The 27,343-nt window shown below is 41.2% G+C and overlaps 1 protein-coding gene across 1 annotated transcript; it reads left to right on the top strand.

The window, feature by feature from the left end:
- Window positions 1–890: 890 nt before the first annotated feature.
- Window positions 891–26,416, top strand: LOC146483475 (uncharacterized). The gene is made up of 19 exons (XM_085105639.1): window positions 891–1,165; window positions 1,305–1,497; window positions 5,955–7,221; window positions 7,769–7,883; window positions 10,111–10,416; window positions 10,996–11,335; window positions 12,295–12,593; window positions 13,006–13,148; window positions 13,413–13,612; window positions 13,751–13,825; window positions 14,111–14,139; window positions 14,444–14,515; window positions 14,652–14,717; window positions 15,469–15,542; window positions 15,886–16,004; window positions 17,021–17,952; window positions 19,128–19,967; window positions 22,927–23,114; window positions 23,894–26,416. Exons 1-19 carry the CDS (start codon window positions 1,058–1,060, stop codon window positions 25,326–25,328), a joined length of 6,801 nt encoding a protein of 2,266 aa, XP_084961765.1. The 5' UTR covers window positions 891–1,057; the 3' UTR covers window positions 25,329–26,416.
- Window positions 26,417–27,343: the final 927 nt, after the last annotated feature.

Below are 27,343 nucleotides of genomic sequence, written 5' to 3'. Positions count from 1 at the left end.
CGAGCCAATTTTGACGGAAAGTTGGAACCAAATATTTTTAATTGGTTAATTTGTTCTTCTAGTGGGAAAAGAAGAAGTGTAAACGAGACCATTGCAATAGCTTTCATTTGAATGGTCCGTCCATTCCCCGGCTCTAAACTGGACAGATTCTCATGGACGGCGATACGTATACACGAAACTGGAGAGACGGTTGCAATCACCCCTTCAATCCAGTCAAATCCTTCAAGTCTATAGTACTAAAAAAGCTATGAATTGACGTGCTGCTATCGGCAAAGTTGACCACCAAAAAGTCCCCAAAGCTTCTTTTCTTTTCGGGAAATAGATGATCCCACTCACCCACAATACCAATACTTCTGGTCACGCAGGGTGCAAAAAAGGGCGAAAAGGCCCTCAGGAAAAAAACATTCCATTGTGTTAAGAATTTGAAAAATAGACCAACTTGCGGCCATGAATTAACTGCATGACCAACTTTAAATAACTCTGATTGTGCGTGTACATTGACAAACTTTGATTTACATAATCCGAATAATTAGCATTGTTGTAAAAAAACAGAAAGTTCAAATCCTGTCGTGTGAGTTCAAAATTGTTCTGATTCCCAACTTTCAACGTCCGTTACATACATCTAGTCGGAATCAGGCGAGAGCTGAGCGTGCGTTTTCAATATTTGCTTTGAGGAAAGTACCGCTAAATCGTTTGGGCCATTGCATTTCAAATTTCAATGGCACCAGTATAAACTTCGGCCCCGCACAATTCAAAATAACTGCCGCGTAACCCCACCCACCCCTGCTAGAAAAGCTTGGCAGCTAGTGACGAAACATTCCTTTTGTACTGTGGACCAATCACACGCCCAGATTCCTTGATCGCTAATTATGCATTCTTGCAATCGTTGACGGTGGCTGTTGGATATACGTCCGGTGATGGAGCCTTTCGATCTGAAGTCAAACAGTCTCGTCAGTGTGTAAATGCGTGTTTGTTATTCGAATCGAATCAAATTACTTTTGAACAGTCGGAAAATTCCCCTCTGATGGTATAGATTGGTCTTGAACTACCAGCAAACATGGACGCCATTCGAACGAAGGAAGAAGAACGCGAGTACTTACGAAAATTGATTGCGGAATGGAACGCAAGTCGAATGGATATCTTTACGATAAGCGAGCCCAGTGAAGTAAGCCTAAATTTTAACGCTTACTGGTTGTTAAACTCCGCATCTTTGTGAATTTTCGCGTGATTACTCGGCTTTCTTGAAGATACCATGCTAGTGCAGCTTGTTTGTCTTTAACACATTTGGTGTGTTCATTTTGTAGGACTTAGAGTACCGCGGAGTGATGAGGTTTTTCTTTCAAGATGCAGGAGCGAAGATGGCTACCAAGTGTATCCGTGTTACTAGCTTAGAAACAGCCGAAGATGTAACGAGAATTCTAGTGGAAAAATTCCGACCCGACATGAAGATGCTGACAAATCCGAACTACTCACTCTACGAAGTTCACCCAGACGGAGGTAAGCTCGGAAGCCTTTCAAAGTTGAAATGAACTACTCCTTTCCGCTAGCTTGCGGTGGCCGAATTTTAATTTCTCCATGGACTCCCGCTTTGATCGGTTTTTGAAACAAATGATGCAAGTGTAATGTATTCAGTTTTTGCCTCTGACTTGAGCTAACATTTTCGATTTTTGACGCTTGCTTTCGCATCGCAGGTTGTAGATTACAACTGCCAATTTGGTAGCAGCACGAAATTCGTACATGCACGTACTCCATTGAATGGAAAGCGTTGCAGTATTCTCGTGTTTATTGAAATAATCGAGAACGGTTTAAGCGCAGCTTGACCGGAGCGGAAAAAACGCCTAGTTTTACGATACGGGTAAATTTGTCACCAAAATCTTCCTCGTCAAGTGACGAGCTAAAATACTAGGAAGGGTAAAGTTCTTATTTTCTTCCCGCTAGGAAGACATTCACAGGAGTTCTGTTTGTGGGGCTGGTGGATAAAAAAAATAACAATCACGGCCTTGGGCATATTTCAATGCATTGTTACTTTGGGAAGCTTTTCCCCGTGATTTCTATGGCTTTGACTGTGAATATTATCAGTTGGAGATTTGAAATTCTCCAGACTAGTATTTGTTACGTTTCATATTTCCGTTTGTGAAATTTCTGGCATTCTTTATGAGTAGACGATCGTGTGTTCTAAGCTTTTCAAACTCGTCCAGCTGTAATATGGCTATTTTTTTATGCTTTTGTTGCCCGCAGTGTTTTTGTATGTTATATTTGTAAGGTTTGTCAGTCTTGCAACATTCCTCGTACATGATATGCAGTATATTTATTCATAATAATCACTTTAACGTTCTAAATATCGGTAATATATTGACACCACGCAAAACAGAAATAGTAACAAATAAATATTCAAAACCATATTTCATGTTCTGCAGCTCGTTGTTTTGATAGACATGTCAAGGTCAGAGTCTTTTTCTTTCTATTACATGTAACTTAGAATTTATTGATAATTTTCCAGTTGCTTGTGAAGGCTGGGGCAATTTGTTCAATACACAGCAAAGCTAGTACACTTTGACTTGAGCTTGTGGCATATGGGCTGATAGACAATATGTCTGATGATGAAAACACACTCGAGATAACTTGCCTCATTGCATCCAAATTTCTATGAGAACTGCCGTTCAGTTACGGGTTGTTTTGGTCGACTTTCAGCCTTGTGAGTTTAATTTTGAAAAAAATATATATATTAAAAGGCCTTGCTGATGTTCTTGTGGAAGGGAATCTTGTCAATGTTCTTAATATTTTGAGTTCATACCTTAAAATACAAAATAAAATACAAATTTAACATTGAAACAAAAAAGACAGATTGTATGTACTTTGTAGACCACATTTTTGGGCAAGTTTGAAGAAATTAATTTTATTAATATCCTTGATCAGCAGACAAGAAGTCACCTTTCTTATCGTGATGATATTTTCCTTAATTTTAACCATCCAACATTTCTTTGCTTGAGGTTTTAGAGAAATTCTTTTATTTTAACTTCTTACAAATTTTTTTTTACATCAAATTGTTGTGTTTTTTTTTTTTGGTTCGCAATTTTGTTTGGAATAACTGTGAAAATTTGATGTCATTAAAAACAAAAATGTTAATTTATTGGTCTCAGGGCTAAAAACTTTTTTTTTTATTCCACTTGTCCATTGGACGAGTAACGTTCAGATTCTGGTTGTCCGAAAGTTAAATTTACTGGTCCGAAATAATTATTAAAGTGAATAACAAAATGTCATAAAAAACGTAGAAATTGTATAATCTGTTTTGTACCAAATCTCGAGTATTTATTTTAACAGTTACTTCAATTTATGTTGTTCTTTGCACTTTTCAATACAACACCATTTCATACAGACACATCGGGGATCACTCATGTTCTTGACGTTCTTTATACACGACTTGAGAAAATGCAGGACATCTATGAGGCATTATAAAATAACTAACATACTACGCACGCTCTGATTGGTCAATAGAGTTGCCAAACCTATGTACTATTGTACCGGTAAACTCCCGCTGCTCTCCCGCTGGAGATTTCTCGATAATGGCCGACGAGCTCGACGAAAACTTTCCGAACTTCGACATATTGTCAGGCTTTGATGTGCTTTTGCCGCACAATAAAAATTCGGAGCCAAATTCTAAAAAGGAGAGCTTAAATACTGAGGCAGAAGAAGAAAGGTCGAGCAAAAAGAGAAGATTTGCCGATGTGGAAAACGAAGAACTTGATTCGATCGTCGAAAATGCACAAGCCAAAAAAACCAAGCAGGCAACACAGTGGGCAGTTTCCGTATTCACAGGTTGGTTTTAATTACATGAATAATCTTTTCGCCTGGCTTTTCACTGAAACTGTTATTTTATAAAATAAACGGCTCAAACAGTATTGATATTATTATAAACAGTACAAAATTTGTAATTTATTGAAGGTTATGCCAAAGTCAAGTTGTTTACAAATAACTTGAAGCGTTTAAAACAATATAAAACCGACTTCAACCCGAGTACAAGGTATTTGATATTAACTGCTCAAATCACAATTCCTCTTTCTCTGTTCACCTAGAGTGGAGTAAACAAAAGGTTATTGGCGTAAGTCTGGCGGAAATGGCGGTCGAAGAGCTGGACAGGAATCTGAGGCAATTTTACGCCGAAGCAAGAAATAAAGAAGGCGAAAATTACAGCCGTGCGACTCTTCTGTCAATAAGAAATGGCATTGAGAGATATCTAAACACACCACCACACAGTTTAGGAATAAGGTTCACTCACGACCCACGTTTTGTCCTCTCAAACCAAATGCTTGACGCCAAAATTAAACAGCTTAACACAAGAAGGCATGCAAAACACCATGCACAAACCAGCAATGAAAAAAGAAGACCTGGCCAAGCTCAAAACAAGTGAAGTTTTTTCACTCACCAAGCCGCTGTCCGCTTTTCATCAGTAACTGCTATCTGCTGATAAAAAGCATTCTTTCGCCAAGGCATTAACCTTTTTTAGCCACATTTTTGTGAGAGTTAGACAGTAATTTAACTTAAAAAACACTTTCATTCATTCGCTCAACCTTCGGCGATTCAACAGGTTTATGCTCAAAATAGATCCCGATTTGTGATTGGTTCTCCCGCCTTACTGATGAATTTGAAGAGAATAAACAACTTGATCAAGTTACAAAATAAAAAGCGCCGATTTCTAAGTGTTTTTGTCTAAGTAGTTATTTCATAAAAGCAATAGACCGCACTTTCCAGAAGTTTACCAGCGTAATAAAACCACTTGGGATGTTGGGAGTACACTCGAAAAGCTTGTAAATCACTCGCCTGCGGCTCGTGATTTACAAGCTTTCTCGTGTTCTCCAAACATCCCGCGTGGTTTTATTACGCTGGTAAACTTCTGGAAAGTGCGGTCTATTGCTTAATTAAAACTGCGATCTAAGATGACTCCTTTGACTCCTCGTCAATTTTACAGCTTATTCGCTGTAGCGGTGCCTGCTCTGGTTTTTCTTCCCTTTTAGCTTGTGAAAACAAAAGTAATGAGAATGGCTCTTCTTGTGACTCACAAGAGTATCACGGCGAAAATCAGTGGCGGACGATCCATTGATGCCGACATAAAGCCGGCTCACTTTATCGGCTACGATTGGATACCTGCGGCACACAATGTTGGTTGGAATTTTCGAATTCAACTTTCTTCATATTTTTTCACAGGTTTTATTACTTCTTTATAATCACAAAACTTGCCACAACGGTGATCGCATCGTTCACCTTGTCTCAAACGAGGTCGTCATTTCCATATATGGTAACAGCAGAACCAGATATTCTCGGAAAACAGAAGCGAAAACGGGAAAGTTGCCGTGAAAAGAAACCAAACTTCGCGAAACTCAGGCTAGTTTACAATGTCCAAAATGCTTGGGAACTCAGACCTCAGTAGAAAAGAACATCTTTTTTTAGGCAATCTCTACTCGTCCCGTAGGACAAGTGCTTTTGGAAATCCACTCGTCCGAGATACGAGAGTACCCGTCTCGGACGGGCAGACAAGTGGAAGTTTTTAGCCCTGCGGTCTTTTTCACTCAGTTCATGAACATTTAGTGTCAACAAATGACCCTCTGGTAGAACTATGAAACAAACTTGTTATAAAAAATGTACTGTAATGAGCTGTTTTCCTGTTGACTTTTGACTATACTTCATAAACGAGTTGCATTAAAGACAGGTTTGTATGCATCAGACTTGCAAGAATTGTATCACATCCTCCAAAAATTTAACTAGACATGTGCTTCTAGGACAGCCACACATAAATGTGGGGTCCAGTATATGATCAACTGTAACTGGAAATACTTCTATCTGCCAGACCATTTTCAGAGTTGTTTTAACATAAATTTACTTCATTTCCTGTTGGCCTAATGTCAGAATACAAGAACAAAGAATTTATTCTGTTAATCAGCTTTACAATTTCTCCACAGAGTCAAGGAAACTTGGGAAAGATGAAAGGCCTCTAGTTGCTCAACTTTCATGGCAGACTGATGACAGAGAGGGGCGATTTCTGTTGAAAAGTGATTCTGAAAAGCTCATCACTACTAATGTTTTTAACACTGAAAATGACCCTGGACAGACCTTCAAAAGGAAATTGTCAAAAAGAGAAAAGAAGGAACTCAAAGAGAAAAGAAAGGAAGAAGCTAAACGAGCTAAAATACTTGGTCCTTCATCTCCCACGAAAACTAGCGACGACTCTGCAATTGCACAAACACTATACAACGAACTTCCCGAAACTAGCTTCACAAGGAGCATTTCTAACCCTGAAATTGTCATGAAAATGCGTCGCCAGCGAAAGCTTGAAAAGAAGCTTCAAGAATTTCAGAGTAGTGAAGGAGGGGCAGACAGTGGAGGCACATTGAAAATCTTTGCGGAAACATTGAAGCCTGAGATTCCGTACAAGACTCTACTTGTTTCAATGCGTGACCCCACAACTCACGTTGTGAAGGAGGCATTGGAGAAATACCAGATGGAAAAAGAAAATCCCGAAGAGTACTGCCTTGTCATGGTTAATATACCACCTGAAGGACCCAATGGAACTAACACACTAGGTAAAGAGAGGGTCGTCCATGACGAGGATAATCCACTAGCCATTGCAGCTACCTGGCCTAAAAATCAAGGGCATGTTGTTTTCCACTTGCGCCGCAGGGCGAACTTGCCGCAGTACAGAAAACAGAAGAGAAGATCAAAATCTCCATCGAGGGTACCTCTTGATAACACACCAGATAGAGCCATAGGAGAAAGACTTGCAAACTCATTCCCTGAACATCTTCTCCCTTATTTGAGGGAGTTGTCCTCCGATGGCCGTGAATTGGATTACAGGGCAAATGTACACAGACTACCTATGGAGGTAACTGAAGTCGGCAGTGAGAAATCCATGTCATCTGGAGGCAGCTATCTGGAGCTTTTTGAGCCACACATCCTTCCACGCCATTGTGTGATAACCAATATGGACGGGATTGTGTCGGTTACCCCAACAACTGGTGATGCAGAAGTTTACGTGGATGGCAAGAGGATTTATGAGTCAACTAAGCTTAATCATGGCAGCATGGTAAAGTTTGGCAGGCTTCATACTTTCAAGTTTGGTGATCCAGCCTACGAAGAGAGTCCTAAGTTACCTGGCTCACCAGCTCTTGATGGCGGAAGTGTTAGCAGTGGGCATAGTGATACTGATTCAAAGAAGAGAAGAGATTACAGGTACAGTAATAACACTGACAAGCTGGTCAGCTAATTAAAGTCTCATAAACACAACATGTTATAATTACTGAGTACTTTAACAAATGTATGATTGCATGGAGGTGTTTTGCACTTTACAAGCAACAGTTTTTGAGATACAGTGGAACAGTCCGGTGATGTTCTTTAAAATGTTCAGCATTTTGCATAGGAAGGCCATATTCACAAAGATTTCTGCATATCCAGGAATTTTCAAGAATTTAGGTATTATTGCACAGCAGTGAAACTCGAAACAAGATGACAGAGAATAAGTGGAAGTCACAGAAAAATTGTACTTGACAAATTGTCAGTAAGCTTATTACTACCATTTCTTCATATGGAAAAATCTTGAAAGAAAGTTAGGATTTCTAGGCCATCTCCTAGAGGTTCATACCTGAAAATATGGTCGTCCAATGGGCAACCATCTTCTTTGATTTGGTCATCATTGTAAAATAATTATGATTGTTTCTGATATCTGGACAACTGTAAATTTCAAACCCTCGTTGACATAGAATATTTTGTTGTTGTCCAGGCCTGGACCAGGAGGAATGAATAGAGAATACGAGCAGAATAATCATGAATCAGGCATGTTCGAGACAACCTTTGGAGTAGATGGTGAAGTTGAGACTTACACAAATGAGAAGCCAGTAAGTTTGTCCAGTATCTCTGTTATAAACAATATTGATTATTTTACAAGCAGGATAAGATTATAGAAAGCCAACTCTACATGTGGAGATGACTATAATTATCCCATATCCAACAACTGCAAGTAGAATAATAATTGCTAGAAAGAAGAACTTTATTTGCTTTATTTATCAGTTTACGTCGCACGTGACCAGTATGTCCGAGAATGAAATGAACATTCGGATTCCTGTTTTTGTAATGTCCGCCATTTGAATGGAATCTTGAACATTTTTCCTGGAAGTCTTTCCAAAAAAGACGCATTAAGTGAAAAAAAGATTCAAAATAATTATATACTTGGGAAATGATAATTGTTATTCTTGTTATTAATATGTAGAAAAATTCATAGCTTTATACCATCAATAAACTAGCCCAAGGGAAATTTCTATGGGAACTCTAACAATCGTGCTGACAATGTTCAAAGCTGACATGTAAATCTCAAAACTCCATTCAAATTTCAAAAATACTTATAGTATAATACACTCCATGGCCTCTAAGCCAAATAAAATTCTGAAATTACATTATCCAATGGAACAGTTTTTAATGAAGTCTTATCTTTTAAAGCGCACCTAACCCCAATTTTTTTTCTCTTAAATAAATCTTTGCACCTGTTCGAAACATATTGCGCTATTTGGTGCCTTTTTCAACAAGATCTTGACTTTTTAAAGGCCGTAAAGGTTACAAAATCTAGCCATCATCTGTCCCATGACCGAGCTAGTAGGGGGCATGGGTCTATTCCTTACTTGACGTCACAAAGTGATTTGCATTGTATTAAGTCTTTGTGACAATGCATGCAAAGCAGTTTGTGACATCATGTAAGGAATAGATCCATGCCCCTTGCTAGCTCAGTCATGGGACAGATGATGGCTAGATTTCGTAACTTTTACAGCGTAAAAAAGTCAAGATTTGGTTGAAAATAGGTGCCAAATAGCGCAATATGTTTCGAACAGGTGCAAAGATTTATTTAAGAGAAAAAAAAAATTGGGGGTTAGGTGCACGTTAAGTGGCCATTGTAAATTTTAAATGCAAGGCCCCCCTGGATACCAGCCTTGGTGCTGCATAAATAAAGTTACTTTTATTACTTTATGTACAGGGTAGTGACCAAGGGGATTTTTAAAACATTGTATTCATAATGGTTCCTTCAGGAGACTATTCAGGAACTGTTTAGGAATACAGCAGTAATGATAAAAATTCATGTTTGCTAATGAACAAACGGTAAACAGTTCAACATGTACTATTAAGTTATGGATGCTAAGCGCAAAAGAATTAAGCATAACTAAAGCTCTAGCTTCTTGTGTGCTTGGCAAACCTCCCAAGTGCATCCATAACTTATTAGTACTCATTGAGCTATTAACTATTTGTTTTTAAAACACAGTCTAAATGAGAATTTTAAATATAACTTTTTGTAGTTGAGTTACTGACATTTATTTGACACAAATCCTACTTTACATGTACATTGCGTTATCAATGAAAAACATATTTTGGCTTAATCCTGTGATTTTCCAGCTGCAAGTCTATTGTTGGACATTGGACGCATTTTCTTTGTTCATAACGGTAGAAAACTCTGCTATGAAACCAGAATTATATTCTCACAAAAATCAATGTGTAACGGCTGGTCCAAATAGTAAATGCTTAATTGACCAATCAGCGCATGTACTTTACTTATTAAGTTATTTTAGAAATCAATTTGGGATTTCATAAACCCATCCAGAATGCAGTTTTCATATTTATTTTTTGAAGCATGATTCTGCAAGGAATTTAGTACCTGGTGCTATTGCTGTTCTCTTTTCAATGGTCATTTTGTATCTCTGAGCCTCTGGTGGCTGGCTATAATGATGGTCTCGAGTAACAAGCACTAATAATAAGCACCACTATTGAACAAAATTTCTGTCATTGTGTAGTTCCAGAAAATATCCATACTCCCCACAGGAGGGATTGGAAATTCCAGGGGGTGGAGAGGGTGGGATTCCAAGGTCAAAACATTAAAACTAATGTATGAAGCCAAATTGGAACATCCAGATGGGTAGGGGCCTTAGAATAAAAATCCCTTCTGTGTGTGTTTGTGTTGGGGGGGGGGGGGAGGGAGAGGGATATGGTTGTTTTCTGGAATGACACATCAATGTAGAAACACCACAGCAGTTAAAATAAGAGATCAGAGTCGGCATATTGTTTAATCTGAATTTGTTATTGTAGCGCCAGGATCAGCCCCCTCAGATAATTCACACCCCACCGGACTCTCCAGGTGACGGCATGGGTGACAAACTTCCAGCAAGATTGGAGTTCCGAGAATCAGGAGAAGATGCTTTCTTTGCCGCACTCATCAGTGAGGTTAATGGTGACAGAGTTCACTTTAAGCTGGCCCCAACTTATACGCTTTACATGTGCTGCCGCTACCGCACATCACCTGCTTATCGGGAAGAACTAACAAGATATCAGCGCAGTGAGCGATTGAGCCACACTGTTCAGAAAATTGCCAACAGAGTGCGCTCTACAGTGGAGGTACATTATATTTGATAATTCAATTATTTTGTACTGTATATTTGAATTCTTGTACAATATTAAGCCTTTCTTTAGCAAGCATAGTTGCACCATCTGTTTGGAATCAACCAAAGTCATTGCTGTTCACAGGGCTTTCCCCCCAAAAAACGTGGACACAACTTGTGGCAAGTGACATGATTTATGTGACTATTCCATTCTTGGGTTGAGTTGACAGATTTCTCAAAAGTTGTTCAAATGTTTTGAGTGAATCATTAGCAATTTGAACAAAGTTTACTATGTATGCAGGAGGTGGGGTAAGCTAATCGTTAGGTTAGAAATTCTGGGAATTCCTCAGAATTCCAAGAGTTACGAGATCTTTAATACACCATTCCCAGAAATTCCCAAGAATTCCAAGCCCATTCAAGCACAACTAATTTTTGCATACTTGGAATTTCTGGGAATGGAATTCCTAGGATATCCCAGAAAATGAGAAATTCATTTCACGGACTGTTGAACTTTTAGACCCACAGGTGTAAGGCTCATGCATAATGCACGTACGTTTACAGACATTAATTCTATATGTTGTTTTTTTACCTTTAGGAGAACAGTCAGCTTCCTGGAAGCCTGGCATTTTGGATGGCAAACTCGTCAGAACTTCTGCATTTCCTGAAGCAAGATGTTGACATATCGCCATACTTGAAAGAAAGCCATCAGGTACTTGCGCAATCAGTTCAGATGGCCTTCAGACACCTTGTACAGTGCGTGGAACAGGAGCTACGCACACTAATGTCAGCATTCATAGACATCACTGAGGATGCCGACATGGAAGACAGTGATATTGAGTCAATGATGGACCCTGATGCTCCCGATAACATGGCAGGAGAGCGGAGCTTCAGCTATGGACAGTTTGGTAGGCCTGTTGGTGGAGATAGCTGGCTTGGTAAGCTTAGTGATGCCTTTCTTTGTAGAAGAACATGACTTGTTTGTGTTCACATTATAAACTCCTTTAGTCCTTAAATTTTGTGAACAACCTATGTAAACAAAGTGAAGGCCTGTTGTCACTATCGTCTTTGGGTACTTGTACCTTTATTTTTCAACGCATTGTAACACTGCCCAAATAATATGTTCATGGTGCATTGAATATTCATCATCCATAGTCAACAGATATCCTGCGATATATGCACAGTAATTTTCAACACAAAGATCGTTTCCAGCTTTTTTGCAATAAAACTGTGCTTTGTTATCAATATGTTGAATAATAAATCAAATTATCCTGCTCAATCATGCAGAATATCCCCTGATTTTAGCCAACTCAGCCGACAGCCTCATGAGCTAAGTATCAGGTGATATTTTGCACCCTGATAATGGTTCCAGATATTTGCATTATACGGGAACAACATTAATGTTTCTTGCCTCTGAATTGTATAGTACCAGAACATTTTCAATGGGGAACAAAACTTGGTCATACCTTTCTCTAAAATAAAATGCAAGGCATTCATTGGACTTTAAAGAAGTTGGAAAGTATCTGGTCATTAACAAGACAAAGTCTCGCATTCTTGTTGTCTGTTAGTTAAAACTCTGAGTAGTTTGAAATGTGATGGCCATTGGGAATTCTATCTGCTTTAACTTGCATGGGCCTCACATTGTGCTTTTTTTCATCTAAATTTGTCACTCCAAACAATTCACCAAAATTTCCTATATAGACCATTGTGAGACATTTTGCACCATCTATTGACTATTGACCATTGACGTTTATTGCGTTTATTTCTAGAAACCACCAGGCTTATATTTGAGGCCACCTCGTACCTAACAATATATGCTTACATAGTTTGTGCAACAAGTGTGCAGCTTCAACTATGCTATGCTTCAACTATGTCTTCTGCTTTTTTTCTGTTTAAGGTGGTCGAAGACGCCATGGCAAACCCACCATATCAGACATCCTGTTTACCTTGTCTTCTGCCATGTCTTTATTACGCCGCTGCAGAGTCAATGCTGCTTTAACCATCCAAGTGTTCTCACAGTTGTTCCACTACGTTAACATGTGGCTTTTTAACAAACTGGTTCTGCAGCCTCAGTTGGGTCTCTGCACCAGGGACTGGGGACACAGACTGAGAAGGAGACTGACACGAGTGGAGTCGTGGGCCCAGAAACAGGGTCTTGAACTTGCAGCTGACTGTCACTTGTGCCGTGTAGTACAGGTGAGTGGGAGGGTTCAGAGTCCAGCATTTAAGTTAGTTTGATAGATTACTGTAATGCGGTGTGCGACATTTGCAGGCTGGAGGGCCAATCTTGTTGGCATGTTAGGGTTAATTTGTGGTCTGGTTCTTGAACTGGCAGCTGACTCAGCCATTTGTATGGTGTAGCACTTGTATAAGCAGTTGGGTTGTTTCAGAGTCAAGGATCTCCTGCACTAGCTACAGTGTAGATGAAACAACCGTGAGGCTAATGTAGTCCAACATTACATCGTACTTACCAGTGCAACTAGTAGACAACTTATTAATGAAAAACTAATCTTCAATCTTTCACAAATTAATCTGAATTTACAACCACATAATTCATTAATCAGTTGTCAGTGAAGTTCACCTTCTGAGTTCTTTCTGCTCTTGTTAGGCTGCTCATTTGCTCCAGTCACCAAAGAATTCTCACAGCGATATCAACAATATATCATCAGCTTGTTTCAAACTCAACTCCCTGCAGCTTCGTGCCCTGCTGGAAAACTACCGTCCAGCTCCTGATGAACTGGACATTCCAAGGTTCGTATAATTTGGCTGTGAGGGAAATAATTATTTTTCTTGTTACGTATTGTACCAGTGTTACTATTAGATAGCAATGGAGATCAAAGAAGACCTTAAAGAAGTGTCAAAATGATAGTCAAGGGACAAAGAAACACTGTGCACTGGTCACTGTATTACATGAAATCTTTCTATGTGTGATGTGTCCTGCATGCTACAGAATTTGTAAAGTACTTTACTTCATCACCACTCAAACACAATGTTGTTTGTGATGTGTCTTTTCAGGGATTTGATCAACAATGTTGTGGCCGTCGCTGAAAACACAGCAGATGAGCTCCTTCGTAACCAAGGCCAAGAGGTGACACTGGAAGAGGATCCTCAGCTGCAGCTCCCATTCCTTCTCCCCGAGGATAGGTACTCTTGTGAAGTGATCCGCGGAGTTCCATCCGGTCTGAGGGAGTTTTTGAACCCCCTTGCAGGCATTGGTGAGTCTTAAATGCAAATGACGCTCCCCAGACATTGTCACGGTCCAATAAGATTGGCTTCCTAGTTCCTGCATGTTGTGTCTGATCTCATTTGCCTGATGATTTAACTCTTTTCTAAACAAGTTGCTTTTGTTTCAGGTCTTTGCCGGTTGACTCTCCAGCCAGCTTCTTCAGGGTTGTGGACTGTTTATCATATGAAGCATAAAGACACAGGTGAGAACATGCGTACTTGCACCCGATTAATATACAGTTGATAACTAAGTATATGTAACATGTAACATGCACAATTACAGGTATGAATTTAGTAGTAGATAGTAGTAGTTTATTGTGAAAATACGCTTAGCTTTTGTGAGACCAGCAAGTTTGCAGGTATTTCACGCTAAAAATTATTAAAATAACTAACACAAATTAAAAAACATCAATGGCATACTAGGTAAAAATTTAAAATTCCTAATACAAATTAATCATCATACGTAACATCATTTTCTTTTTTCTCAGGTGGTGATGTGGCACCAAGATCCCCTCAGGTGAATAGCTGTAGTTATTAACCCTTTAATCCCAGATGGGATTAAATATTTCTCATTACAATAATTTATCACATAATACAGTATATCAAACACGAGAATATGGTGAAGATCCCGGGACAAGGTCTTGTATGATGTTGTTTGTAGCCTCTTTTTCAAGACAAGATTTTGTGCAAAATCGTTTATAATGAAATGAGATGTATTGTTGAACCACATGCAATCAAGACTTGTGTACGAGTGAATAGTTTTGCTTGAGGTCTTGGCCCGATAAAGAAGCTGTAACTGGTTTCTGAATCTCCTTTCCCAGACTCCAGAAATCATGGACGTCTCTTTCTACAAAGGACAAGGGGGCATGGGACTGAGCATTGTTGCTGCAAAGGTTGGTTATCAATTATTAATGAAACATGTTTAACACCCATGATGCCGATCCTTCCGAGTACGTTACATACTAGTCTACGTAGTTTAATTCACTACAGATGTTGTTTACTAACTTATTTCACATTTGCTGTCTTCAGGGAGCTGGACAAGACAAGCTTGGAATTTACATCAAACAGGTTGTGAAAGATGGCCCCGCGGCAAAGGTTAGTATTACTTCAGACTTGGGCCTTATTTCAGCAGCGTTGAATTTGATTTAAGCTTTTAAAGTCCCAAAAGTGACCAACATATAATTTCTTCTTGTATTATCTCTGTTCAATCATACACTAGGGTTATGAGAATAAAGGAAATTATCACCAATTATAAAATATAAGAAATATATGGAGAACAGTGAGGGCTCAGTAACATTGGGGACTTTACGCAACCACGACGGCAACGCCAACGAAAACGTTATTTGAAAATACAACTTCGCGTTACTTGTACTACTTTGCGCTTATTCCAATTCGTTCACCTTCTACAATGTGGCCGAACTATCCAGTAACAGAACTGATGGAAATGGTCTTCAAGTTAGCACAGAGAATGAAAATTTACTGTCATGTGCTCACGTTCTCGACAAAACCTTGAATTTGGGCATTTCACGTTGTTGTTTGGCCGAAGATGGCGACGAAATGTATCAAAATTTGTAATGCACGTGCACAGCATTGTTTAGCTCATTAAGCCTTTTCTTTTTTGACGTTTTCGTTGCCGTCTGCGTCGTGTTTGCGTAAAGTCCCTATTTAGTCTCCTACGCAGCCGTTATTAGGGTCGTCACGCAACGCTCCTCCTCGTAGGCAGAAAAGTTGCGTGACACCGTTAAAAACGGCTGCGAAGGAGACTAACGTAATCAAAGGAATGCGGTATGTGAATGACGTATCATTGATGTTAATCACCTCACAATCACTGTGTTTTCTTGTTTAGGATGGTCGTTTGCAAGCTGGAGATCAGCTTTTAGCTGTGAATGGTGAAAGCTTGGTGGGCGTCCCACAGGAGCGGTTAGTTGCACTGATCTTTTTAGCGTTTGACAAGTGAATTGAAGGACTGTTCACGTTGTTCGACTCACGAAAGTTTTAAGTTAAATAGCAAGGCTTTACAGTGAAGTAATCAAAACTGAGAACTTTGGAAATCGTCCTGGAATTTGATTTTTTTTGTCTCTTGTTCCATGATCGAAAAGTGACAGCCGAGGACGTGGTCCGGCAAATAAACGTTCAATGGAAAAGAAATGATCGCCAGCTAGAAAATTTGAACGAATTCATCCAATTCCCATTAAATGAAACGTGAAGTAATCAATATAGAGAATAAAGACAAAACAGTTGACGCCTTCGTGCATTATTATAGGGCCGCGGAGCTGATGGTGAAATCAGGAGCCAATGTTACCTTGCGAATCGCCAAAGAAGGTGCCATATACCACGGCCTGGCTACCCTGCTGAGCCAAACAACACCAGTGATAACAAGAGGTATGTTCTCTTTCAGTTGTTACTAACAAAATTGGACACCTTATGATATTTACGCAACAGAAATCTTATGATTTTTACACAAAAGAAATCGTATTTCAAACGGTCAAAGAAATTTAAAAAGTTGAATTAGTGTACGCGTCGAACCCGGGTCATTTGCGTCATTTCTCCTATCCATATCCACGAGACCAACGAGAGCTAGCTGACGAAAATAGTAATTTTTGACTTTTTTCAGAGAGTTAGCTATGATAACAAATGACAGCTTATCATTTTAAATCATTGCTTAGGCCTAAATTGAGTAGATCAGTGCTAAACACCATAAACGGATGTTCCCTGCCTGATGGAGCTCTATTCTCTCAGTTCTCTCAGTTCTCTGTCTTACAAATGGACTTCTGTTCTCGTCTACGTCAGAGCTATCGCGATTAAGAACACTGCATTGTGTAAACACCATAAGGTGTCCAGCCTTGTTTTTAGTTTCGCCTGCTGTGATTGGACGAAGTAGTAACTTTGGTTTTGGTTTCTAGTTACGACACTCAATTGAAAACCGCTGTACTGATGACTGAATGACTGATTGCATTTTTTTGTTGTGCTTTATTTCTGTTTTACTTACCCATTATTATAACACTCGATCTGCTCAAAATTGATGATCGCATCAATGCCGCACAACTTAACTTTGAAGCACTTCTTTGTTTCTATTTAGTGACTTCTTTTCTGGGTTTCTGTTGATGGTCGCCTAACAAACCTAAATACTCCAGCAAATCTAACAAATCTTCGTTCAAAAGACATAACATGTATCCCTCCCCCTCTGTTCCCCTCCCTCATACCCACTCCCGGTTCAGGCTTCCCCGTCACCTAACTAAACTAGTAAATGTATCATTTTCTGCGTATTTATAAAGTAAGTGTTCTTCTTGAATTGCATTCGGTGCGACTGTAACTTGGATGGGTCAGTAGGTGTCGCTGCGTTATACAACGTTAGCTTCTTTTGTGCTGTGATGGCTAATTTGCATTTTCTCTCTCAGACCCCCAACAGAATTTCGTAGCAGTGGATAACGAAGACCTTGTTCAAGCTTCGTCCACGATCTCAGAACAAGAGATGCAGCGGTCTCCTGGTCGGTGGCTGCAACAGGATCGTGATCAATCGCTTAACAGGTGGGGTGAAACAGACGGCGGAAGGCGCTACCAGGATCAGTGGCAGATAGACGAAGATAGGCGGAGGAGGGATGCTGATGAGGAGAGGAGGCGACTTGAGGAGCAGAGGCGTCAAGCAGAGGAAGAAAGAAGGATGGAGGAAGAGCGCATTAGAGCGGAGAGGGAGAGGCGGTACCGAGAGGAAGAAGAAAGAAGGCTGGAGGAAGAACGCAGACAGGCTGAAGAACAGAGGCAGATTGAAGAGGAGAGGAGGAAAGAGGAAGAAGAGAGGCGACTTGAGGAACAGCGAAGACGAGTTGAAGAACAAAAGAAACTAGAAGAAGAACGCCGGCGCGAGGAAGAGCGAAGACTCGAGGAGCAGCGTCGATATGCCGAAGAGCAGCGGAGAATCGAAGAAGCTCGTGCGCGGGAGGAACGACGACTGGCCGAGGAGCAGCGAAGATTGGACGAAGAACGCCGACGAGAGGAAGAACGAAGGATAGAAGAACAGCGTCGGTTTGGCGAGGAGAGGCGACGGCAGGAAGTGGAACGAAAACGAGCCGAAGATGCGCTGAAAATGATCGGGGAACAACAACGTCGTCAAAAGCCAGTAGGGTCACGTGCCTCGCCCCAGGCTGTTCAAGTTGAGCCTGTCCGCTCTCCCTACAGAGTCCGCTTTGATGAATCCGAAAAGGATCGACAGAGATCACCTCTGACTGTGAAAGTAGAAGAACCTGAAGTGGTAGCTCAGAACAGGAGCAAGGTTTATGCCGCAGCCGTGTCACCTGGTTCAACATCCCCCAGGAGGGGGTCCCCTAGAGAGGTTCGTAACAAAACAAGGGGTCTATTAAAATAAACGTTGATTCAACATGACTCCGGGACTTTCAAGAGATAGATTTTTGAAAGTTTTCAAGATCCCATTCTCTGTTAAATCCCTGAAACGTGAACACAAAGCAAACCAAGTCAAATATGGAATCGAGGTTTGCCCAGAAAGCATCGGAGCAATGTTAGAATTAGGATAAAAATAAATCACTTTATTTCAACGTCATTGTATTTAGCGCAGAGCACTAATTGGGGCCACTTTCCAGATCGAATTGGCATTTAGAAATGTTGGTTTTAGAGGAGAGGGGAAAACTGGAGTACCTGGAGAAAAACCTCTCGGAGCAGGGACGAGAACCAAGAACAAATGCTGGACACGTGCTATTGAAAATGCTAATGAGTGCATTACATTTACTGCTATGCTCTGATAGTATCGGTGGTTGTTTTCCTCAAACCCTTAGATGTCTCGCCTACAAAAGACCCTCTAATCCTTGCGAAATCGTTCGATACAGAGGCCTCGCTGAGGCCATTCTGGACCACTCCCACTCCCCCTTACAATGTTAACAAACAAAGACAAATTGAATGTAGTGTAATGGTTACAAGTATTTAAGGGGCAGTATCATGGGAGATCGATGGGAGATATCATGATTTTTGGCCAAACTTCACTAAATTTAAACTTTGAACACTGTGTTAATAAATTTCTCAATCGCTAATTTAAAGAAATATTAATAGTGATTCTAAGACGAAAGGTTGAACCAAAATATAGTACAACCGGCAATTTTTAGTGCGTTACAACAGCAAAATTTGAACCCCTCGCTATCTTGATCATCTGCAGGCGAAAATATCCTTGGATAGTTTCTTTGCATTCTGATAGTCTTTTAATGGAATTTTGTCATTATATCTTGGCTGCTATCAACCGAATAGCGTCTTTCCGATTTTCGATGTGTTACTAAAAATAGCGTGATACTGTCCCTTTAATAATACTCAACAATGAACAGGGTGTGTCTGTGGGGGGGGGGGGGAGTACGTTAATGCGCGACTTATAGCAAATACATCAATACTGCTGATGCAAAGAAAAGTGCCGCCAAAGAGTGTTAAAAATGTCCATGAACCAAATGGCCAGGATTATAGTTTATTTGGGAAACACAAAGGTTAATTGACTGTTTTTTGCGTCCTCAGGATAAGTCTCCCGATGAGCCTCCGTCCAGCCCCATCCGCATAGACAGCCGCAATTCACGCTCTGGCCGATACATCATGGTCACTCAATCCCAGGCTGGTGTGGGCGGCACGCAAACTTCGCGACTTGGAGGGAGCGAACCAGATGGAAAAGCGCGCGGACCGCCCGACAACTGGAAACCTAACGAAAAAGACGAATTTTCTCGCTGGCAGCAAGAGGAAGCAAGAGTGGCTGAGGAGAGGGAAAGCACTTTAAACCGAATAGACAGGGAAGAAAGAGAACGAAGGGAAGAAGAGGAAAGAGCATGGCGGTTCCATTTGGATAAACAGAGGAGAGATCAAGAGGAGTATGGTAGGCGGGAGAAAGACCGTTTGGATCGGGAAAAACAGGAACTAGAGCAGAGATTAGATCGCGAAAAGCAAGAGTGGGAGCGCGCACGCGTGGAGCGTGAAAGGCAAGAACGAGAACGTCTGGAACGTGAGCGCCGCGACAGAGAACGCCAAGAACTTGAACGTATCGAGCGTGATCGCGCGGAACGCGAACGCGTGGAGCGTGAACGCGAACGTGAAGAACGCGAACGAATTGAAGAGGAGCGTATTATGAACCAATTACAAAAGGAGGAATTAGACGAACAAAGAGAGCGAGAAGATCACCTGAAACAGCTGGAGGAAGAACAGGTGCAGCTACGCAGCATGGAGCAGGCGCGGCTGAGAGCGGGACATAAAGGAAGCAAAGAGTATCTGGATCTTATCGAATCGCTGTCGGCTGACGAGGTCGAACGGGAATTTCAGAAGCGTGTTGAGGAGGAAAGAAAGAGAAAGGAGGCGGCTGGTGATCAAGAGGTAAATTCTCATTATAATATAGCTGCCTGTAGAGTAGAATCTCGATAGTTATAACTCCAACTGGTAGCCGTGAAATCAGAATCAAGTTGCGGAAGCACGTTTCCTCGTGTATCCGTTCGAGAAACATTGTTTTCGCAAGCAAATCTTGCTTCAAGGCGACAAGAAAATGATCTTGAATGAAATAAATAACGTTGTCGCTTCCCGCTCTTGTACCATGCTTGCTGGTGTAACCACACATGGAGAGCTATGAATCAACGTTTTAAGTCCACATGCAGTAGTTTATTCCCCCCCCCCCCCCCCCCTTCCTCTCCTCCTATCTAACTCGAGGTTTTCGTTTACTTTTTACTCTTTGTGTTTCGGATTAAGCTGTGTGGTTAGGTTTGAGGATGAAATTAACAATTTTTACTCATTTTCGCTGCATGTTGAAGAAATTTTGAGTACGTAAGCTGTTTTTTTTTTTCTTTTAATACGAAAACACCTGTTTACAATTTGACTTCCATCTTGGTTGAAATTTTGTCGTTTTGAATATATATATATTTTTTAATCCCAACGTCTTTCACCTCTATCCTTTCCCAAAATTTCTGAAAATTTGGGGCAAAATGTGTTGAAATTGAAAACGCTGCAAACGATTTTGTCACCGCTGCGGATATATTTAGTTTAGTGTCCCTTTTTTTTAGCTGTGCACTGATTGGTTAAAATGGTGTGACGCAAGTCGTTTTTTCGTATTATGCAAATTTTTCGATTGCTTAATCACGGCCTCTTGGATCTCATTTGCATGTTGTTTTCAGCATTATACTCATTTCATCAGTATAATTTAAGGATCCGCACCGAACAGTTTAATATTTTCGTTAAGCCTGACAGGTATGTCAATTTTGTACTCTAGCGATGTTGTTTTGTGGATTGAGATTTCTGGCAACTCTTTCCTCTGTGAGAAATTTTTGTTTTCGATTTCATTTCGAGGTTAACCCATGTCTCGACGTTACTCTTGAAGAATCGACGCAGCAAGAAGTTTTTGTTTGTTCGTTTAAATACTCGAAAATTCACGAAAGGCAACGTTGTGATTGTTAGATGGTAGGCGGTTGCTTGTGCGAGTAACAAACGAAAACGGATAGAACGAGAAATTCTCGGGGGAGTGGAAGATCTCTTTAGTTCATAATAGTAAAAGGAATAGGTTCTGCTTGTACAAAACTCGTAGCTTGTTAACCTCAGTTGCTTATTGCGTTTATTTGGCTGATCATTTAAACATGGTGTAAAACAATTATAAATGCAAAACGTACCTTTTCAGTTTCGTTGAGTGTGGCAAAATATTCCTGATTTAAATCTTTCTCTTCCGTGATCTTTGTTTTCACTTTGGTAGCTACCATTGGCATGATGGTAATTGGCGAAAAAGCGACGTGTTTCTTTACTGTGATGTCCCTACTCGGTCAATAGTCAAGCAGATAGCATTCAGTTTGTCAAGTAATGTATCAAAGAGTGTTTATTCGATTTCCAACACTGCGAAGTGGGTTGAACGCTTTAAACCAACTTCGATTTCATGTACAAGTTCACCAAATTTTTCGATAATTAAGATCACATTCCAAACCTACTTCAAAATGACTCCCTTGTTTGTGTTTGAGGAGAGCATAAGACAAGACTTTTAGTAGGTCATTTTCACAATGGCGTTATTTAGTACAACTACGAGAATCCTTCAGTTTGTTGTTTTCTCTTGCGAATTAGGGATAGTTATCTAAACCTCTTTGGGATTACAAAATTTAAATCAGAAAGGAAAAACGAAGAGGATTCAGGTAGTTGTAGTAAAATAACGTCATCTGAAAATCGCCTATTGAATTATAGACAGTCACATAATACTGCACGACCCGCAGGTAGCTGAGGGTAATCGAGGTGGGTTCTGCTTACACGTCATTCGTCGATACGAAAAGACATTGTCTACAGATACAGACATTTCACAAAACATTAGCAGACATTCACATAGAAAGTGATCACCGAAATAAATTGGTGAATGATAAAAATAAACAAAATTATACAATTGACCGGTAAATTTCAAATTGTTTTCAAAATTTTAGAGTTCATCGGTGCTTGTTAGCCGAGATATTTTGGCGCTTTAAAAGGAAGAGTGGATGTTTCAACATACACGTCCGGCTCGGCATCAAAAATTGCAAAGAGCATTTAACGAATTTTCCTTTCGAAGACAGTTTTCGGCAGTTTGCGCACTTGAATTGGGAGGCAATTCTAAATGAACGACCTCAGTTCACATTTATCCTTTTCCCTTTATATCTCACCGCACAAGATGCTTTGCTTTGGCATTCTCATGCACGTAATCGAGGCTAAAGTATGGAATCAAGTGAACAAATACAATATTCAGTTTGTCAGTAGCTTGAGAACTCGTTAGAAATTTTTGTCAAGGTACGTTTCTCAGTATTTTGGCTTAGCATTTTTGACGCGGAGCCAACATTTTCCCCTGGGCAGGATTAGCAAGTATTTTAGTAGTAGTTACTTTGCCCAGAAATGCACGCAAATAAGATGGGCTGTATGATAGACAATCACAAGGTGTCCCCTAACCTAAATTCTTACCAAAACACATGATTCTGTCAAACATGAAGTCATAAGGAAATGACAAAAGGGTCTGTCTTAAGTGACGTATTATACTTGAACATCTCTCAGCGATTTCCATCACGATTTAACAGATTTGAAATAAAGCGAATACATGACAGACTTGTGTTTGAGCTATTTCAAATTTTTATGAAATTCTCAATCGCTAGAAATGGTAACTTTTGACCACTTTGAGGTGGTTAATACGACCAACAACGGCTCACAAAATTGTGTCAACCGTCTCGTTTGTTCTTAAATTATAACTACTTCGTCAACCTTGCAAGTCATGAGAGTAAAGGAAGTGATCTCTGTACTCTCAATCAGGCTTATGTTTCTCCTAGATTTAACCAATGCCTTGTTGTTGCCATAGGAACGGACCGCTGGGGGACTGGTGTCTGTAACACGTGTGAAGTACCACTCACCAGATAAAGAGGAAAGAATGGAGCGAGGAAGAAAGATCGACTTGCTACTGGATGAGACCATGCGACGGGAAAGGGAAAGGAAAGAGGCCGAGAAAAGACGGCAACAGAAAGATGAGGAAGAGGAGAGGCAAAGAAGGTATCTTGTAGTGCTTTCCATTTGCCAGAAATCGAATGCGTCGTTTTGAAGAGACGACCGGTTAGCTCAGTTGGTAGAGTAACGGACTACCGTGCGGGAGGTCCCGGGCTCAAACCCCGGCCGAACCAACACTCTGGGTCTTTAAATAACTGAGGAGAAAGTGCTGCCTTTGCTCTGGCATCTGCAGATGGTTAGACTTTCTAGTCTTCTCGGATAAGGACGATAAACCGTAGGCCCCGTCTCACAACCCTTGTTTGTAAATAACTCTGTGGGACGTTAAAGAACCCATTCACTGTTCGCAAAGAGTAGGGGACGTAGTTCCCAGTGCATGTTGTGGTCTGGTCTTTGTGTGTGTTCATTCTCATGGTTGGGTGGGTAAGTGCTCGGAGATCGAAAAATGATCACTCCGAAAATGGTACGCGCTATTTTGAAGAGATCCGAAAGACAAGCATGAAACTTAAAATTGATACATTCCGTTTACGAACAGACCGGTCTGGCCGGCTAGTTCTACCGAAAACAGAAGACACCCTTAGTCACATTTATAATCGCATCCACCGTAAAGTCTACTTCAGTTCTCACCTTGCTGATATGAACGACAAATTTAGTCATCTTCAGTTTAGTCGTGGTTCGGTGACGACTTTAGAGTGTAAATAAACTGTGCGTTGCTTTATTTTCTACCAAAAATAACTTTTGCATGCAAAAAGTACATATCGGGCTTACAACATGATTTGCTTTGTGTTAATCAAACTCAAAAGTCGTGTGTTTTTGTGTTTTTATAGCGAGAGACAACAGCGCCGGATTCAGCAGTTTGAAATGGACCGCGAGCAACAGCGAGAGTCTCAGCGGCGAATACAGGAACAGCGCGAGAGGGAACAAGAGGATTGGCTAAGACAGCAGCGAGAAAAGAGAGACCAGCAGAGAATTGATCAGGAAAAGATGAGATTGGAGAAGAAGATGCAGGAGGAGGAAGAACGCAATAAGAAGCGACTGGAGATACAACAGCGGCGTGATCAGGAGGATAGGCTGCGGCGCGAATCCGAGAGACAAAAACAGGAGCAGGAGCGAAAGCTGGCTGAAGAACAGCGAGAGGCGGAGGTCAGGCGAGACTTTGAGCGAAGGAAGCAACTCGAGGAGCAGAGGATTGTCAAAGAGAAGGAGGAGCAGTTACGGAAGCAACAGCTTGAGGATCAGCAGCTTCAAGATGGAAGAACGCGCAAGCCTTCCACCGAGGAACACGTCAATGAACTGAAGAATCGGGCTACCGCCGATTACGAACGGAGACGGAAATTGATCGACGAAGAGATCAATCGGCGACGTTCGGAACCTGTGTCGGCTCTTAAGAATTCTAGCTCGTCCAGACCCAAAAAGCAAGTATCGTTTTCCAATGTTGCGACTGAGATAAGTGATCCTGCGTCCCCTTCGTATGTGGTCGGAACACCGTCTGGTTATACAGCACGAGTCACGCCTGCCCCCAGCATCAAGTACGTCAACACGCGAGCTCCAAAAGATGCAGTCCCAGATTCCATCAGACCACCCCTCCCTGATGATGACGATGATCTTCCGCCGCCACCTCCCCCGCCTCCACCGCCTGATGAGTTGTTAGACGACGATAACTTCCCACCCCCGCCTCCAATGAAATCTCAGCAAAGTTTCGAGCGTTACGCTGCTCTCAGTGGTGAGCGATCTCGAAGTTTAGGGTACACGTCTCGGATGACTGTTCAGCCCCAGGGACCTCGGGATACACCGGATTACCCCACGGCATACTCCAGTTCGGGAGTTCCACTTCGTCAGCCTCCAATAACGTCATCGTCGGCCTATCCTAGCTACGCCACGTTTCCAAGGAAACCGCGTCCTGTGTCTTATCCAGCTCCTTTTGAGGTAAACCAACAAAGCCCTGCCCCTGCGAGATACGGATCCCAAGAAAATGTGCTAGACGGACCCCCTCGTTCCCAGCCTCAATACGCTCCGAAACCTGCGCGGTTGGATAGCGACGAGTTGAATGGTTCGGAAATTGCCCGCGGTCGCCTGGCGAGGATGTCGTTGACGGACGAGGAGAAATCGGAGAATCAATTTGTTTCCAAGAAACCTGAGAACCTGCACTTTAGGGACAAACTCAAAATGTTTAACAAGGAAACGCCGGAGGACAAAATCCGGACATCGAGGTGGCAACAGGAACAAATGGCGCAGCTGAACGGAGATATGACGTCTCCTTGACGACAACTGACAATATCCGTACAGAATGGTCACGTGACCGTGTCGTATGCATATTATTTTCTGACACCAAAGTGAAATCCTTTAAGATTACATATGTGGTTTGATTGTCGGCTTGACAAAAATCACCAGTCCATCTCACCTAAGTTTGAGGAAGACTCTGGATTATGCCATAGATACAGCGAATTTATTATTGTTCGCTGACGTACGCTTCAGTATAGGCGGAAGTGATTGTTTTTTTTTATGTAGTAGCCTTTTTTAGGAAGATGATCCATTCTAAAAGTCGTTGAGATATCTGAATAATGGAACTGTCGTAAAATGTAACGCCATTTCATTGTGATGTAAAAACGTTCAGCAAAGGTTGCACCTTACCTTACGTCAAAACAGTAATTCTGCTGATCGAGAGATTTAAAATTCCTACCACCACCAGAGTTATTGATTTAAGACCAAAAACTTAATCGCAGAATCCAGACATCTCGAGCGCTCGAAAGGAAATGAAAAATTGTTCTTTTTTGAAGGTTTTACAGCATGTCGAAGACCTTCAAGGGAAGCTAGTTTTGGCTCAAGATATTTGGACTCTGTTTTGAGAAAAGGTGATAAGGGTTTTTTTTTTCTTTTTGTAAATGTTAATTATCAAATATAGCTTTTTCAGTGATGTTAACAAACGGGCGCAGGAATTTAGATTTACTTGCATGAGAAAAAGGTTATTGTAGAAATATTTTAAATTTCAGTGGGAGCATCTCGAAGTTAAGCCGACCGATCACGACAAGGCGACAATTAACCGAAAGCTTCCGAAGAAGCAATCGGGCGGTATTGTAGAGATGCCACAGGAAACATGGCACTTGTAACAGAGATAGTATAATAATTTTTCATAAGTTTGTAAATAGAATTCAAGCTATGAAGCACCAGTTCAGTGAATGTATATATATATCCGTTTGAATGGTATAGAATTTTCTCGAAAAGACGAGAAACGAATATCATGCACGCTTATTTTCAAGAGTTCATTATGATATATGTTTTCATTAGTTTTACGATCGATACATTGTAATAAAATTAGAATGCTGCAAAATAAACTGTATGTCACTCTAAAAGATTTGTTAGGAAACTTTTCACAATCTTTCCGATTGTCCGCGTTCCCTACGGACAACCCAAGGATAGACAACCAAATAGTCTCTAATATACAGTCGAACCTCCATGTGCGACCACCTATCCAAGACGCCAAATTTTTCCCGGTCAAAGCCCGTTAATTGGAACCTCTCCTAAACAACCACTTCTCATAAGCGACCGCCACCACTTTTTGAGCTGATAGCATTAAAATTTTTCATTGTTTTTAACCTCTTGTAAGCGACCACTTGATACGTGATCTGATCTCTTCGCCAGAGTTTACGAGAAACTTTAAGTGACAACCTAGCACTGCTCGTATTGGAACTAGGAAAATGTATGCAATCAATTCTCTTCGAATAAGTAGATATGTCAGACCTGTTCTCGGTAGAGACCCCTTCTGGTTCGACTCATAAGCGACTACCTCCCGTAAGCGAGCAGTAAATCTTGGCATTTTGGGTGGTCGCTTCTTGAGGCTCGACTGTACTTGACTCAATTTCCTTTTACCAGAGATTTCCTTGGAAAGTTAGAGCGTGGCTCGCGCAGGGAAATGCATGCTCTCGGGAGGTCGAGGCTACCTTACACTCCTACCCAGGCGCTCCTTGGGCTCGTCACGCATCCACCCCACCCCCTCCTCCCGAGCCCAAAGAGCGTGTGAGGCTACCTTAGGCTCCGTTCAGACTAGGTGCCGGTTCCTGGTTCTCGGGCACGGGCACTAGTCTGAACAGAGCTTTTTGTCGGTGCCTGAGCAAAAATCTGGGCACCGGGCACGGGCACTACCTCCAAGGGTAGTACTCGGGCACCGTTCCTGGGCACGGGCACTGGTGTGGACATGATTTTGTCAGTTCCCATGTTTTTTGCTCATGCCTCCTTACGATACAGCAAACAAAATGGCGGGTGCTAAACTGACGAAGGAG

The sequence above is a fragment of the Pavona decussata genome, unplaced genomic scaffold (genome assembly GCF_977016875.1).
Source record: "Pavona decussata unplaced genomic scaffold, jaPavDecu1.1 SCAFFOLD_38, whole genome shotgun sequence".
Classification (NCBI taxonomy): Eukaryota; Metazoa; Cnidaria; class Anthozoa; order Scleractinia; family Agariciidae; genus Pavona; species Pavona decussata.
Note: the sequence above shows the minus strand (reverse complement) of the source record. Positions and strands in the feature narration are given on the sequence as shown.

Excerpts from the sequence above, each read along its gene's own strand:
- LOC146483475 (XM_085105639.1), top strand. The coding sequence starts at position 1,058 with ATGGACGCCATTCGAACGAAGGAAGAAGAACGCGAGTACTTACGAAAA. Across the intron at positions 14,718-15,468 it reads AAGATGGCCCCGCGGCAAAG|GATGGTCGTTTGCAAGCTGG; the intron begins GTTAGTATTACT and ends TTTCTTGTTTAG. Across the intron at positions 16,005-17,020 it reads AACACCAGTGATAACAAGAG|ACCCCCAACAGAATTTCGTA; the intron begins GTATGTTCTCTT and ends TTTCTCTCTCAG.